Here is a 16,294-nt window from a genome sequence, read left to right as displayed (position 1 = left end):
GAGCTGATCCATGTGTACACTGAATAAAGACAGGGGAGGGGGTCCGGGAAACAAAGCACCTTTCTTTAAAACTGATTTATTAACTACCTTTGAAGATGCAGTGTCATAAAGGAAAGTATTAAAATCATATTCTGTGGAAGGCTGTGTGCATTATAGTGAATAGCTTAATTTCATATATACGTCTAATACTAATAATACATGCCCTGCCATTCTGCTTGGAAGCTGCTTATGTACTTAAATTGACCTATTCTTGAAATATCTGATAGAGAAAAAAAAAAAAGGAATATCTGATAGAGCGAATAAAAAATTTTTTCATATGCCCTTTTATCCCATAAGCCCATTCTCTGAAAATTTTGGAACAACCAAATGCTTATTATAGCTCAAAATATTTTTCAGATGTGTTAGTGGTTCAGTTATACAGAATACTCTTGGTAAAACTGTCTGTTCCCTCATTAATAATAGTTTTCTGATTATAAAAACAATATGTACTTGTAGACAATTTACAAAATATAGAAACAGAAAAAACTACCTAAAGATAATCATGGATAGCTTTTTAGAGTATTTCCTTCCAGTCTTTTTTTCTGTGTACATATTGATGAAACTAAGCTTTGAGTTAGTTAACTTTTGAAGCTTGTTAGTATGTGCACATACCTAAGGTGATGTTTTTTCAAGAGCGAGGACTTGAAGGGTAAGAGCCATGTTGGAAGCAATGAACAATTTTTCTTAGCGGCCTCATCACTAAAGCATTAATGTAAGCATCAGAGTAGCCATTTTTCCATCTCATTCCATTTGATTCTTTCTTTTTTCCTTGTTGAAATAACTATATGCCTTAACTGACACATCCATTTATAACCATTCATGTTGGAAAGTCGGACATTCATCATGGTTGGAATATTACATCCCCAAGTCACTTGTAGCTTCACATAGGGAAAAAAGAGTGTTTTATGAAAAAATTTGTAATACAATAGAGATTAATGGAATGTGGAGAGGAAAATGCTTTCAATTTCTCTTGTAAAGTGAAAGCAGGGCAGCGTGGAAATCTTGTGTTCTTACTATTTGTATTTTGTTAGATCTCTAACATCCACAGTACATGGCTGGGTTGCATGAGCTCTTTGTGCTTTGTTGACAGTTGACAGACAAAGCAAAATTATTCCTGAAGCAAGGTACTGTGTACTTAGTTGTGACCTATTATAGCCTAAGAATGTAGCTTGCTTTTCAGTTGGATAAATAGAGAGAGCATTTTATAGAATAGACTTGAATATACTAAGAGAGATTTTAGCTGCCCATACAGAAAGATACATGTCCTCCATTGAACTTTTTTCCCCCAAAATGTAATTTTCCACATAAAGTCATTTTAAGTATATTTTCCCTGGTTGCTTGCACAGAGACGATTTTAACTGTTCTAGTATTGTCCTACGGTGGTAAAATAAAATTGCTGGTAATTGTTGGCTTTCTCTGCTCACAGCATAGCAGAAGAATATGGCTTCCATGGGGCTGTCTAATGTGCCTCAGGTACATCTTCTGATGCTCATCCTCTGATTGCAAATTAAAATAACAAGACTAGGGTATTGGATTTGATGCGAAGCAAAGCAGAACAGCTTGCTAATTTATCATGTAATATACAATTGCTGAGGTTGGAATTTGTCCACTTGTAGTGCTATTCTATGTGTCTAAACGAGGACCACTGTTTGCATCTAACCTATCATAACAGTTTGGGACTGCTCCATTATCCTTTCAGCAAACTGATGGCAGAGTCTGGTCCTTGCACAAATGATAAGATCAATAAGTTTCAAATAACTTGGATGAAATGACATGTGACTGTTCACTTAAAGAGATGTTTTACTTTAAAAATCAATTTTAATAATATTTAAAATTCTTACATTGACCGATGAGGCATTTTCTACTTCTCTTTTGTTTGATAATTTTGTTTAAAAATATTTTTGTATTAACTTTGGTGAATAGTGTATGTGTATATTTTTCCTGATTTGCTCTTTCATCTGCTCTGGCACCTCTCTGAGACTTAATAATCACTCTGATGTGCCAGGATGCTGCAGTGTAGAAGATTTAACTTTAAAAGTAAAATTATGTTCATGTTAAAACTTCCCCTAGAGATCTTAGGAAAATTTTCTCCCAGTTTTGGGTGCAAATGTGGGTCAGAAAGCAATTTGTTTTTTGATATTTCTGGAAATCCCAAATCATAACATGTCATTCTTCAAAAGCAGCTGTGGGCCCATACTGTGCACTGTCTATAAGAAGACCCATTTTACACTGAGAATAATTCTGTGACAGAAAAATGTGACCGTAAGGGAACTCCAGAACATTTATAAATGGTTTTGGGTGAAAAGAGTGTCTGGTATTCTCAAAGTGCATATAGTTTGGGGAGAGGAGCAGTTAACAGCCATTATAGAAAAATAGTAATGATATGATGAACTCTGTAAGAGCATGCATGCTGGCAGACCTCGCCCTGTGACCCTGTCACTGCACTCCTGGAGAGCCATTACAGTTTTAAATAAATCATACGTCACTGCAGTAGTGTTCTGTTGTCTCTTGAATCTATGTGCATCCCTAAATAAAGCACTTTCCTTACTGTCTATTCTGCCATCTATAACTTCAAATCCAGTATAGTTTTATTAGGAAAAACAGAAATTTTACTTGTGTTGATGGCATAGTTGTACTATTTTGCAATCAAGTTGAGAAGCAGCTCTGTGTAATCTTACCAATTAGCCCTCTTTGTAGTTCTCCATCTGGGGATAACATCAGGTGGAAACTGACCAGGTTCTCTCCTGGTTAGAATAGTGAGTTGTCAGCTATAAGTACAGCACTGATGTCCCCCAGTACTGGAGAATAACAATAATAGTTGACACTTACTGAACGTTTGTGTGGGCTTTCTTATTTGGTCCTCTGAGCAACTCTAATAGGGTAATCATTATTACCTCTGGTATCTTAGATGAGGAAACTGAGGCTTAGAGAGCAGTTTGGCCCCTTCATACAAAATCACCTATTAATAAGTCAGAGGGGAGAGACCACGCTCAAGTGCACTTTTTCATACCTGTTCAGTTTTCTTCATTGAGTGTAAACATTTTGTGCTAGAGACTGGGTAAGACACTACCATATCCAAAACGAGTCATTCCCCAAGGGCCTGACCATCCAGTTAGGAAGGTAAGATAAGATGGTTCCGGGACAGTGCACAGCAGGGTCTGTTCAGTGGCTGCTGGACTAGAAGAAGTCCCTGAGGGTTTGGGAAATTTTACAGGCGAGGAAGGTAAGTGATGCTGAGTGAATGGGCATTTTAGGCAGAGGTTCTGTGGCATGAGCAGGAACAGGGAGTTGGCAATAGGCAAAAAGTGATGATGACAGAAAGCCAGCACTATGGGACAAATAGTGAGAAAGGAGGAATGGGACCAAAGCGTGGTATAGGAAGGTATACAACTGGAGGATGGGAGTAGAGAGGTCTTGGAAAGCTACACTTGGAAAGGCTGTGCATTGGCTGTGGGAGAGTATGGAATCAGGGAAACCTGGCACAGGCTACCACAGTAGATCATCATTGAGGTCTGGGTTCGAGTGTGATTGGTGATAATGGGACTATAAGGCCAATGGACAGATTTGGTGACTGACTGGAAATGGGCGAAGGACCCCATATATTTGATTAAAGAGTATGAAAACTACTATAAATTTTTTTTCTACTGTGACTTTTAGACCCCTATTATTTTCCATAAACCTGATCCTGTGCATTTTTTATTTTATTGCTTCTATTCATTTATTTTCTTTGAAAGATAGTTTTGAATGCCTTTTATGCACCACATTTCTGGGTGTGGGTGATTTTTGTGTGTGCATCCTTCTAAAAATAGAGATGTACACGAATTAATAGCAATTTGTGTTTAAGGTGCAACTGTTAGGAATGCCTCAGCTACAAGTGGAAATCGATCCCTTTTTAGCATATGAAGACAGAAACCATTTTTCTTGAGGCCTCAGAAATATAATTTAGCAACCAGAACCAATCAGCATTTAACACAATTTCATACACAATGATTTCAAGGTATTAGTGATGCTGAGACTAAAGCAACAGGTGATAAGAGTTTTGCATGTTTTGATAAAGGTTTGTTTTGCCTTTGGACAGGCTAGCTTCACCTCTTTTGAACCCTCTACTTATAAACATGGTTAAAGTAGCCATCTGAAAACTTAATGACCCTATTCTTCTTGGTTATGACAATTTGGCATTTACACATGGTATTGCATAATAAGATGACATATTTGGATGGCAGACATCCTCAGAGTGGTTCTGGGTTTTTTTTTTTTTTTTTTTTAAAGCCAAACCTTTTTATAGGTTGGACTTTCAAAAAGCTACACATTATTAAATTTTCTTTTTCCTTCACTGATTTGGCAATGTACCTTTGGGCTGCATGTTATTTCCCAACATGGGAAATGAAAATAAGTTTATTTTTGCCCTTGTGTTACTTCAAAGAGATTTTATACAACATTGGTATTTTCTTTTGCTTTTATCACCTATGGGAGGCAAAATGCACTGTGAGATATTGTAAGATTTGCTTCATCATGGAATATTTTAAAAAATCTGACATATTTATTTTTAACAGCTCAAGTGTTCCTTGAAGGGTATATTTAGCACAGTCAGTCAATATTTGCTGGCGGAACAAAGGGTTAACCAAATGTACTTGACAAAACTGAATGGAAGCAAAGCATATATTAAATATAATTGGGGCCTCTTTCCCCCATTAAAGAGTTTTATTTAAAATGCACCATGACCAAAGCTTAATTATTAAAATAAAACAATAGGCATAAAGAGTTACAGGCTTCTAATATTTTTTTTCAGCCCGTTCCCTTCACACAGTTATCAGCATGTTTAATTTCCATGCTTAATAGCACTAGTTATTGTTGTCATTTGTAAAAGTAGATTAACAGATAGTAAGTACAAACAAACCCAAATAAGTACTGAATAGAGAGGTGACAAAGAAGAAAAGACCTCTTTAATGTTAATTATAACTGGTAGGAAGTCTAGACAAATTATATTATCTGTTTTCTATATGATTTGAAAGGACATTTAGTTAGTAACTCTGTCAGAGATAGAGTTGGGTGTTTGCTTTTGAAACAGGTGAGGTGACAATTTAGCATCTCCCTGGATGGCAGCTCACCTGGTGAGTCATGAAGTTGTGGTAAATTGATGAAATCAAGTTTCAAAAACACCTGAAAAGAACTGTAGCTTTTTGAACATTGTATTTAAAAAATTAAAAAATAATTTTAACTCTGGGTTGTATTCTGGTACTCAATACTTTATTGTCTCAAAACATGATAATTGACTTATCTGCTTGCTTTTTAAAAAATTTTGTTAAGAATTGAATGAATTACAACTGTGGTTGTGACTATTAACTGATAAGTGTTTCCAAGTGTGTAAAGTCTCAGGTAGCAAATGTAGTGTCAGAAATCCAAATAAATGATGAATGGGTGGTTCATTCTTGTATTTTTCATACATCATTTCCCTTGAATGCTACTTTTCCTTTATTAATATGCATTTAGGCCCAAACCCATGTAGGGTACGTCCAGAAACAACTAGTCTCACCTTTTGTTTTATAAGCTACATTTAAAATGTACTACCAGCTGTTGCTGTCAGTCCCATTATCCCTCTGTCTCCCCCATGCCTGGAACATGCTAAACCAAAGTGTATTTTTTCTTTAATTCTGGGGGATCATCAATTTTGAGCTGCACTCTTAACGGCTTTTTTGGAGGGAACAAATACATGTTATTTGTAAAGGCATCTGAGTTTCAGAACTCTTAAAATGTATCCTCAGATCAAGAACATTGGTAATAGGCCCTAGGAATTGAAAGAGTTGCCTATGACTAAGAACCACTGATTCTCTTTTCTAGTTCAGGGTCTTTTGCTATGGTAGTAGCTGTATGTCTCAGATCGGTAGAATCCACACGACTGAATCTCTTCTCTTTGTCGTTTTAGTTGGTACTGTGCAAGGCGGTTCTTAAAACCATACCATAGCGAATTGCAGTTTTGTTTTTGTGTATGTGGATCTTGCTTTCCTATTTAGATTATAACTTCCTGAAACTGTATACCTGGGGACTCTTTGTCTATTTCCCACAGTATTTAATACAATTCTGGCATATATTAAAGATTTCATAAGGATTCCTTGAGACTCTCTACCTGAAAAGTTGATGTTCCTACTGAAGGTGGGAGTGAAGTATATTCTGAATGTATTGTCTAGATGAATTTTAATATGCTTTAAAGGCAGCATCTTTTATTTGAGTCAGAAAGTTCTACAGTGTCCTTTCTCTGGTGTGAAAGCCATAACAAACTGGAAGAACTGATTCTGGGCACTTTCCCTTGAGTTAGGTTGTAGCTACTTCCAAGAAGAAGATTGAGGTCACTCAACAGAACACTGAGTGGGGACATCCTGCAGCTTTGGACTAATGCCACGTGACAACCTTAATAAGCGACAGATGAAAGTCCCTAAAGTAATTCAGCAATATTTGACTATATACTGCTCTTATCTGGGGAGAAAAGGCGTTGGCCTTTTCTGAAACTGAGGTTGCTCAGTTTCGAAACAGGGAGTATGGTTAAACATGTCATTGGTCCTTTTCTTCATTGTATCTCAATCATATTACACACCATTCTCTCTTCACTCTTGTGCACATTTTCTCTCTGCCTAAGTTGCCTTCCCTGCCTCCTCCACCTACTAAACCTCTACTTACTCCTGAAGACCAGTTCAGAAGTTCCACTTCACCAAATACTCCAACACCCAAATACAGTTGGGTCCCTACTCACAGCTTCCCAGGTGGGGACCCCATGCGACAAGGGAGCATACCTTGTTCACCTTATCCCCTAGTGTTTCACCCTCATTTGCCTTAGGGCTCTCATGCCTAATACATGTAGCACTAAAGCCCACATGCCTTAGTGCCTTCATAAGAACACCAGAGCTTTGCTCAACCCCACATGTGAAGTCTTGAAGAATTCTGTGTTTAACAGTTAAGTTTTATAGCAAACATAGACCTCATTTAAGTTAACAGATATGTTGTTACCACATCTGTATGAGAAAATTTAAACAAGGACTGTGAGAGAAAGTACCTGAAGAAAGAAAGCGAGAGAAGAGGAGGATTTTAAAGGCCAGGGAGTGGGCAATGGCTGTTTGAAACTACTGGAAAAGAGTGGTCGGTTGAAGTTGTCCTTGAAAACATTGCAGCCAATTTTATGCCTCCAGGGAACATGCATAAAAGAATCTGTTTTCATTAAAAAGGAGATAATTGCTTACATTTTTAAGTGTTTCTTTTATGTCAAAGGTAGTTGTAGGCACTTTAAATGTATCCCATCATTACAACAAACCTATAAAGAAAGTGTTATTATTGTGCCCATTCTATGGAGAAGGAAACTGATCAGAGCAATTAAGTAGTCAGCGGTTGGGAAAGGCATTCATTTCTACTCAGTATATTCTTTACTTTGGTAATGGCCTTTCATTTCAGTTCAGTTGCTCAGTCGTGTCCAACTCTTCGCAACCCCATGAATCGCAGCATGCCAGGCCTCCCTGTCCATCACCAACTCCCGGAGTTCACTCAAACTCATGTCCATCGAGTCAGTGATGCCATCCAGCCATCTCATCCTCTGTCGTCCCCTTCTCCTCCTGCCCTCAATCCCTCCCAGCATCAGGATCTTTTCCAATGAGTCAATTCTTTGCATGAGGTGGCCACAGTATTGGAGTTTCAGCTTTAGCATCAGTCCTTCCAGTGAACACCCAGGACTGATCTCCTTTAGGAGGGACTGGTTGGACCACCTTGCAGTCCAGGGGACTCTCAAGAGTCTTCTCCAACACCACAGTTCAAAAGCATCAATTCTTCGGCGCTCAGCTTTCTTCACAGTCCAACTCTCACATCCATACATGACCACTGGAAAAACCATAGCCTTGACTAGACGGACCTTTGTGGGCAAAGTAATGTCTCTGCTTTTCAATATGCTATCTAGGTTGGTCATAACTTTCCTTCCAAGGAGTAAGCGTCTTTTAATTTCATGGCTGCAGTTACCATCTGTGGTGATTTTGGAGCCCAAAAAAATAAAGTCTGACACTGTTTCCACTGTTTCCCCATCTATTTCCCATGAAGTGATGGGACCAGATGCCATGATCTTCGTTTTCTGAATGTTGAGCTTTAAGCCAACTTTTTCAGTCTCCTCTTTCACTTTCATCAAGAGGCTTTTTAGTTCCTCTTCACTTTCTGCCATAAGGGTGGTGTCATCTGCATATCTGAGGTTATTGATATTTCTCCTGGCAATCTTGATTCCAGCTTGTGCTTCTTCCAGCCCAGCATTTCTCATGATGTACTCGGTATAGAAGTTAAATAAGCAGCCTACTGAACTAAAACCCATCAGTTTACATTCTGCATGTAATCATATGAGTTTTTATTGGGAGGTTTTGATATATTAGGTGGCAGGAGGATATCTTTTAAGTAAAGAAACTAATGTCTCATGTGATCTTTTTTTTTTTTTTCAAACTTTATGAGTTTCCTAATTTTTATGTTTGGCACATAGGTCAAATTAACATGACAGGAAAGAAGGGTAGGGAGCTATTGCAGAATCTATTGGGTGACATGAATCTACCTTGAGCACGATAAGTCTTATCTTGATCACAAAAGGGTTTTTATTTGTACTGGTTGATGGTGGTAATAGGACTGAAGCATTCTCTTTGTCTCTCCAGGGCTGGTTGATTTGTGAAGAGCCCACATGTCGAAATCGAACTCGGCACCTTCCCCTTCAGTTCTCCCGAAATGGACCCCTTTGCCAAGTCTGCATGAAAGCTACACTTCGACTAGAGGTAATGGTCGCCTTGTGCTCGGGGCATGGGGATGTTAGCTTGTACCTTAGTTCTGGGAAGTGGATATTTGGTATATACCCTGTGGTGATACCCTACTACCACACACATGTATTTAAGAAAATATCCAGACTTCAAAAAGATACATGCTTTAATTTTCACATTATGAACAGTATATATTTATATCTAAAAGAGAAACTGATTAGTTCTCATATGGGTTACTCAGATGTCTTTGGTTACCACTTTTTAATTACAGAGAAGAGATAACTTTTGTAGAAGCTGCTGTTACCTTCAGAGTAGATCAGAACCCCTTTTGCAAAGGCCAAGAAACCTCCCAAACCTGTACTATAAAGGGCTGACTTGATTTTTATGGAATTCATTGTTTTTGAGTAGCAGCACAGAGGGATAGTTCTCAAACCTTTTCTCGCCTCAGTACGTAGACTCTCAGTGACTCCCATCTGGTGAGCACACAGTCTGGAAGCACTTTCCTGGTAATTAAGGTGCCGTCCCTCTGTCACCCACTGTGAACATCATGGACCCAAGCAGCATTTGCTACCCTGTGGGGAGAGGGGTATTTGAAGGTCTTCCAGGCAAAGCGGATTTTGTGATCAAGTAATTCGAGCCAACTCTGAGTTCATTTCAGTTCAGTTGCTCAGTCGTGTCCGACTCTTTGCGACCCCATGAATCGCAGCACGCCAGGCCTCCCTGTCCATCACCAACTCCCAGAGTTCACTCAAACTCATGTCAGTTAGTCAAGGTTAAACAGGACTTACTGTAGACTGTCACACAACCTGTAAAATGATAAGGTGCGGTCTACTTCACTGATACAGGACTGTTACGTGCCTCACTTTCCCAAAGTTTTCTGGTCCAAGGATTTGTATTGATCTGGGTGAGAAGAGTGAGAATAGAAAGCTTGTTGCTTATTTACTTATTTTTTAACTCATAGACCAGTTTTAACCAAATTTTGACTTCAGATCTTTTCACTGAAAAGAGTTGATACACAGGTTAGTTTTAGGAAAATATTTTAATATAATGTATCACTTAACAGAATTTAACAAGAATTACAAGTGGCTGCCACCATTGTATATTCCCTTGTTCTTATGCATATCCATATGTATTTTTATGTGGTTTCAGTCATAATGAAGATATGCTTTTATATCATGTTTATCTTTTGTTGAACATCTGTCTCTGTTGCTATTTAATTTTCGTACTAAACTTCTAAACACAAATTTAACCATTCCTTTCATTGGACAATTTAGGCTACTTTTACTACCCCTTTACTAGAAAATTGTGATGAATGATTTCCTGCTTAAATTATTTATTATTCGAAATATTTATCAACAGTACACATCCAAGTGCATAAATTTAATGTAGACATGATTCATGTTGCCATATTGCTTTCTAAATGGATTATCCCAACTTAGGTGCCAGTTTTACCACTACCTTTGCAGCATTTGTGCATTATCATTAATTTATTTTTAACTTATTTGATAGGTATAAAATGTTCCTTGTCTTACTTTTAGTATGTCTTTGCTAATTAGCAAAGTAGATTTTAGATTTTTTTTTTAAATATGGAGCACATAAGTGAGAATTAGTTGTAGTGAATTCTTTTTACGTCAGTCTCATCTTATGACTTGCATCAGCAGGCGCAGAAAGAGAACAAAAGTATATATATATTTAGTGTGAGTCATCAATCCAGTTGTAGACTCCAGGGGAATCACCTTGCTTCATGAACCGATGCTGCCTTTGAGATTTTTTAAACATCTAGCTCATCAAATCACGTTCAATGAAAACTGAATTACTTCTTAGAAAGTCAGCCAATCTTAGGATTCCATTCTTGGTGACAGAAAGTACAAGGAAAATGTACAGCTAGTAGATCGGTAACTTTCCAGTAAGTGCTGATGATGTTATTGGTAGTGGTTTAATACATCAGGTTATCTTTTATCATTTATGATCCTTTTTTAAATGAGTGAACCAACACACACATTTTGAAGTATTTTTTCCCTTCATTTTCTTGTCCTCAAAATGGGAGCATGTTAGGTAGGCATTTACCAACTACTCAGGGGCAATTAGCTCCTCAGGCCATGTTGCTGCTCAGAACATGACCCCCTGGAATAACTGGAGGTCCAGAGCATCCTGGTTGGTGATCTTGCTCTTTGCCATTCCTTGCAGGGACCTTAACAGTGGGACTGAGCCTACTCCTCTTCAGTTCATTTTCAGTTACTAGTGATGAGTAGGAAATCTCTTAATATGTTTATGATGTTCCTGGGCTTTCCTAATAGAAAGAAAAAGCTATATCTTTTTAGAGATTCTAAAGTGGCTCCAGAATCAGTGATGCTATGGGCAAGATCATTGTAGTTACCATAGAGTTTTCCAGAGGATCTATTTTGCAGGATTATGCTTATCTGGTTCTTAAGTTCTGGGTTATTGTGTGTCAGTCATACATTACCTTCATTTAATAATAATTTATTGAACACTTATTATACCCTAGGCACTTTGCTAGGGACTAGGGCCATAGCAACGAACAGGACATTTCCTTATTTATAAAGCTAGTTTAGGATTGCATTACATGTATTATATAAAATCGATATCTGTGGACAGAATCAGGCATTTGTAAATATCTGTACAGGCATAAACATTAGACTTTCCTAATGCTTAACTAGTGAGGACTTTAAATACATTGTCAAGTTTGATGGTATAATACTTACCTCTTACTGTGCCAATCTGATCTTCACATAATAAATCTACCCTCATTCAGTCCTGTGTTGTAGTTGGCTTGAGTACTTCCCAGAATTGACTTGGGATTTGAGAGCGGGCTCTTCTTCTGGCTCCTCTTGCCAGAGTTATGAGAAAGAAAGCTGGGACGGTTTTGTTCCCAAGGTTTTAGACATGTCTGTCTTAGATACCTTAAAAAAGAAAACAGAAATAAAGAAATCGGTTAAGATTTTTCACGTTCATGGCAATTTAACAGTATACAAATTTATGATTATTAGAAATGCACTCTCTGGGCATTCTCTGCACATAGAAAGTGCAAATAAATACAGGAATGAAAACTCCACTGTATGTGTAAGTTCCCAAGTGAATAGAACCTTTTTTCACACTGATGATAGAGATAAGACTTATCCAAGTTAGTGAATAATTATTTTAATATATATTTATTTTAAGGATGTGGTTTTTTGACTTATTAAGGTGGTCACGTCTGTATGGCTGTGATCCAGACACACAGGGGATCCTGTATTACATAATTAACCAAAAATAAAGCATTAGTTTGGTTTTGTTTTCTAATTAGAACTGAGATTGAAACCAAGTCACTTTTTCTCATTAACATTGCCATTCTTGATGTGGAGATGAGAAGATATCCACATGTGACCCACTTGCTACTCCTGGCTGGGGTAGGGGGTAGGAGCACTGTGGCAGAGTTTGGTTTATTCAACTAAATTTCTTAAAGGCCTCTTATGAGGAAAGCACTAAAATGACTTCTGGTCCTACTGTGGGACACCCCTAGTGTTTCTCACGTTATCCTTAATTGTAGAATTGTTAAAATCTTTTGTAACAGAACGTTTGTACCATGTAGGACTCTGGCCTTCATGGGAGAGGGGAAATACTGAACTTGTGATGATTGTATGTTGCAATTTCATTATGGCTGTGGCTGATGGATTATTGATTTAAAAAGTAAGTTAGAGACAGTGTGAATGTTTCCAGGCTATGTGGGACAATGTCTTGTTTCTGTGTAAGATGAAAACAGTTGTGGTCTCTTAAGGAAGTAATCATAAGCTGTACAGGAAGAGAAACTTGGGACTATGATGGAAAGTCTCAAACAGCTGTACTGAGTCATTGGTTACCCTCCAGTAGACAATGGGCTTTTATCATGAAGGACCCTTTGGAATTCTCTGCTCTGATTTTCCTGTGCTTGTTTTTTGATGCAGAGTTTTGGGCTTCTCTGGTGGCTCAGATGGTACAGAATCTGCCTGCAGTGTAGGAGATCTGGGTTCGATCCCTTAGTTGGAAAGATCTCCTAGAGAAGGGAATGGCTACCCACTCCAGTATTCTTGCCTGGAAAATTCCATGAACTGAGGAGCCTGGTGGGCTACCGTCCATGGGGTTGTGAAAGTTGGACATGACTGATCGACTAACACTTTGCTAAATTCTACATACAGACTTGCCTACCATGAAGCAGATACTAGCCTTCCTTTCAGTATAGTATTTTTCTATTTTTTAAAAAATTATTGAGATGAAATTCACATGACAGAATTAACCATCTTAAAGTGAATAATATAGTGGCATTTAGTGCATCCACAGTGTTAAGTGATCACCACCTCTGTCTAGTTCCAAAACATTTTCACCCCCCCCCCCAAAAAAAACCCTGTATTTGTTAGGCAGTCACTCCTTATTCCTTCCCATTCTTTTGGCTACTGGAAACAACTAATCTGCTTTCTGTCTCTATGGATTTACCTAGGTTGGATATTTCATATAAATGAAACCATACATTATGTGACATTCTGTACCTGGCTTTTTTCACTTAGCATAATGTTTCTGAGTTTGATCCAAGTTGTAACCTGTGTCAGTACTTCATTACTTTTTATAATAATAATTCATTGAGTAGATATACCACAATGTATTTATCTATTTATCTGTTCATGAACATTTGAGTTGCTTCTTTCAATATGCTTTTGAAGTTTATTTTATTTTCATTACTTAGATAGATCTTGTGTTCGGTCTCAATTTATGTCATATGCCTCCCTTGTTGGTCCTAGTTTAGCTAAATGGTGCTATACAAGGCTAGACTGATCCTTCCTTTTTCCTGCTTTCAGTAAGCACCTACTCTTTGCCTGTCGTCTGAGAACCTTTTAGATACTTGAAGGTAGCTATCTTCCTAAGCTTTTCCCTGCTAGGCCAAGTATCTTTAGATCTTCAACCATTTCTCTAGTGCTTTGCTTTCAGAATAATGATCCTAGTCCAGGGTTTATAGCCTGATAAAATGATTAGCCCCAAATTGCATGCAGCTGTTGTATAGCTCTCATTAGGACTAGTATGGAGCAGAATAAACCTGCCGCTACCAGCTTTTTCTAGGTAGTAAATTTCTGTGAAGTCTTTTTAGGGTTGCATTAACTTTCTTGACATCCATATTCACAGCATTGATTCATTTTGCACGTTCTGTGTATTCAAACACATAATTTCTTGGCACATACAATTGCTAAGCCATGCCTTATCAGGTTTTCTGAGATGCAAGTGGTTTATTTTTACCTAATGTAAGACTCCATTAGTACTGTATTAGTTTCCTAGGAATGCTATAATGAAGTACCTCAAACTGTGAGTGGCTTAAAACAACAGAAATTTCCTATTTCACAGTTCTGGAGGCTAGCTAGAAGTCTGATATCCAGGCATCATAGGGGACTCTCCCTCTCTGAAACCTGTAGAGGAGGATCATTCCTTGCCTCTTCTAGCTTCTGGTAATCCCTGGCATTCTTTTGCTGGCAAATGCATCACCGCAGGCTCTGCTGTCATAGTTATGTCTCTTTTCTTCTTCTTATAAGGATATAGTCATGCTGGATTAGGGCCCACTGTATGACCTCACCTTAACTTGATTTTATCTGCCAAGATCTTATTTCCAAATAAGGCTACATGCATAGGTACTCTTCATAGATAGGAAATGGCTGAACTGAGGGAAATGGAAACCAAAAGTAACAGTGGCTTAAACAGAATAGACATTTAATTTGACAGTGTCATCAACAGTGACCCTCAAGGTCACATTGTGGTCCAAAGTGACCGCACAAGCTCCTTTAAGGCATCACAGACTACAGGACACACAAAAGGCTGAAGAGTCCAAAGATTGCACTTCCCAGCCAAGTCAGTTCTTTGAGCAGCCTTCTCAGAACTCCCACCCAACACTCCTTACGTTTCATGAGCCAGAAATTAGTCACATGGATATAATAGCTTATTTTGTTACTAAAAAGAGTAGACTGGGTATTGGGAGCCAACCAGCACTCTGTGGCAGAGACCTTCCAGTGAACCCTGTGAAATCTCCCTTTGCTGTGCTCAACCCATCACTGTCCCATTGTGAATAACTTGGATCCTGGTTCTGCCGTGCGCCCACTCTTTTGGCTTCTACATATCTGATGCTGATTAGCCTTCCCTTTTTAATCTTCTCCAAAATATCGATTAAAATGAAGTACATTTCTGCCCATTCCAGTGGCTCAATGCTTCCTTCCAAGTGGACGCTACTCCATTCTAATCAGCACCCTTTGTGGAGGATTGTTCTACCAGTTGCTAATTATCTTTGCTTCTAGCTTATCATTCTCTGCAACGGGTTTCTCCTAAGGGGAAAACCACAGCGTTACTGAACTAGATGCTGATGGTTGCGTGGTTTTGTAACTATCTTGGCCCCTGAAATGAGAAATCATACAGTCCATCCCTTCAATATTCTGGAATGATGCTAAAGCTGAAACTCCAGTACTTTGGCCACATCATGCGAAGAGTTGACTCATTGGAAAAGACCCTGATGCTGGGAGGGATTGGGGGCAAGAGGAGAAGGGGACGACAGAGGATGAGATGGCTAGATGGCATCACCGACTCGATGGACGTGAGTCTGCGTGAACTCCGGGAGTTGGTGATGGACAGGGAGGCCTGGCGTGCTGCGATTCATGGGGTTGCAAAGAGTCGGACACGACTGAGCGACTGATCTGATCTGATCTGATCTGAAGCAGCATATTTATAAGAATGTGCTTGCAATGTACTCATTCTGTGCCCCTAGAAGCCAATTGCTTAAGGAGAGGGTATTTCAGATATTTCTTTTAAAATATGATTTCAGTAATTGGCTGGGAGAGAGTAAGACCCCATGTAATGATCCTGGCCAAAGACACCTAACTGAGGGAGTGATGAGACAGGACCATCTTGATAAATCATGGAATGTGATATGATTTGCTGATACATATTAACTAATTATAACTACAGAAATAATTGTTAAAACATAGACCTAAAAGAAACAAGAGGTAACCTAATATTAAAAATTACATACAAAGTTTCTAATCACCCCTAGTGGAAAAATCACAAACCGAAAGAAATAGACCCTGCCTTTCATAGGCTGCTCTTCTCATGGAGAAAGTAAGGAAGTACATACTCGCAATGCTCTGATGACCAGATGAGAAAGATGAGACTGAGGCTTTGTGATTGGCCCTCTCTCCTCAGTTGAGGTAGGAAAAAGGGGAGATGAGGCATCATCATCGGACTAGAGCAGTGCTTCTCAGCTGGGGCAGTTTTGCCCCCCAGGGGACATTTTGGTTGTCACAACTTGTGGGGGGGGGGCAGTGATTTGTGCTACAGGTATCTAGTGGGTACAGGCCAGAGATGGTGCTATGCCCCCTACAGCGCACAGGACAGCCTCCCAAAAGAGAATGATTCAGTCCCAAATGTTAATAGTGCTGAGGCTGAGAACCTCTGGACCCAGAGCAGACATGGTTCTAGCCTGAATGTTCTGGGATTGG

The 16,294-nt window shown here is 38.7% G+C and overlaps 1 protein-coding gene across 12 annotated transcripts in view; it reads left to right on the top strand.

The window, feature by feature from the left end:
* The window catches only part of POLA1 (DNA polymerase alpha 1, catalytic subunit), a 391,031-nt gene that overhangs the window by 183,877 nt on the left and 190,860 nt on the right, over window positions 1-16,294 (top strand). For all 12 annotated transcript variants that reach the window (XM_055564229.1, XM_055564223.1, XM_055564224.1 and 9 more), the window contains one exon: window positions 8,700-8,816. In XM_055564229.1, coding sequence (XP_055420204.1) covers window positions 8,700-8,816 — 117 coding nt within the window. The remainder of the gene's footprint in view (window positions 1-8,699; window positions 8,817-16,294) is intronic.

Source organism: Bubalus kerabau, chromosome X (genome assembly GCF_029407905.1).
Source record: "Bubalus kerabau isolate K-KA32 ecotype Philippines breed swamp buffalo chromosome X, PCC_UOA_SB_1v2, whole genome shotgun sequence".
In the NCBI taxonomy this organism is placed as follows: Eukaryota; Metazoa; Chordata; class Mammalia; order Artiodactyla; family Bovidae; genus Bubalus; species Bubalus kerabau.
This window is presented reverse-complemented; position numbering and strand designations above follow the sequence as displayed.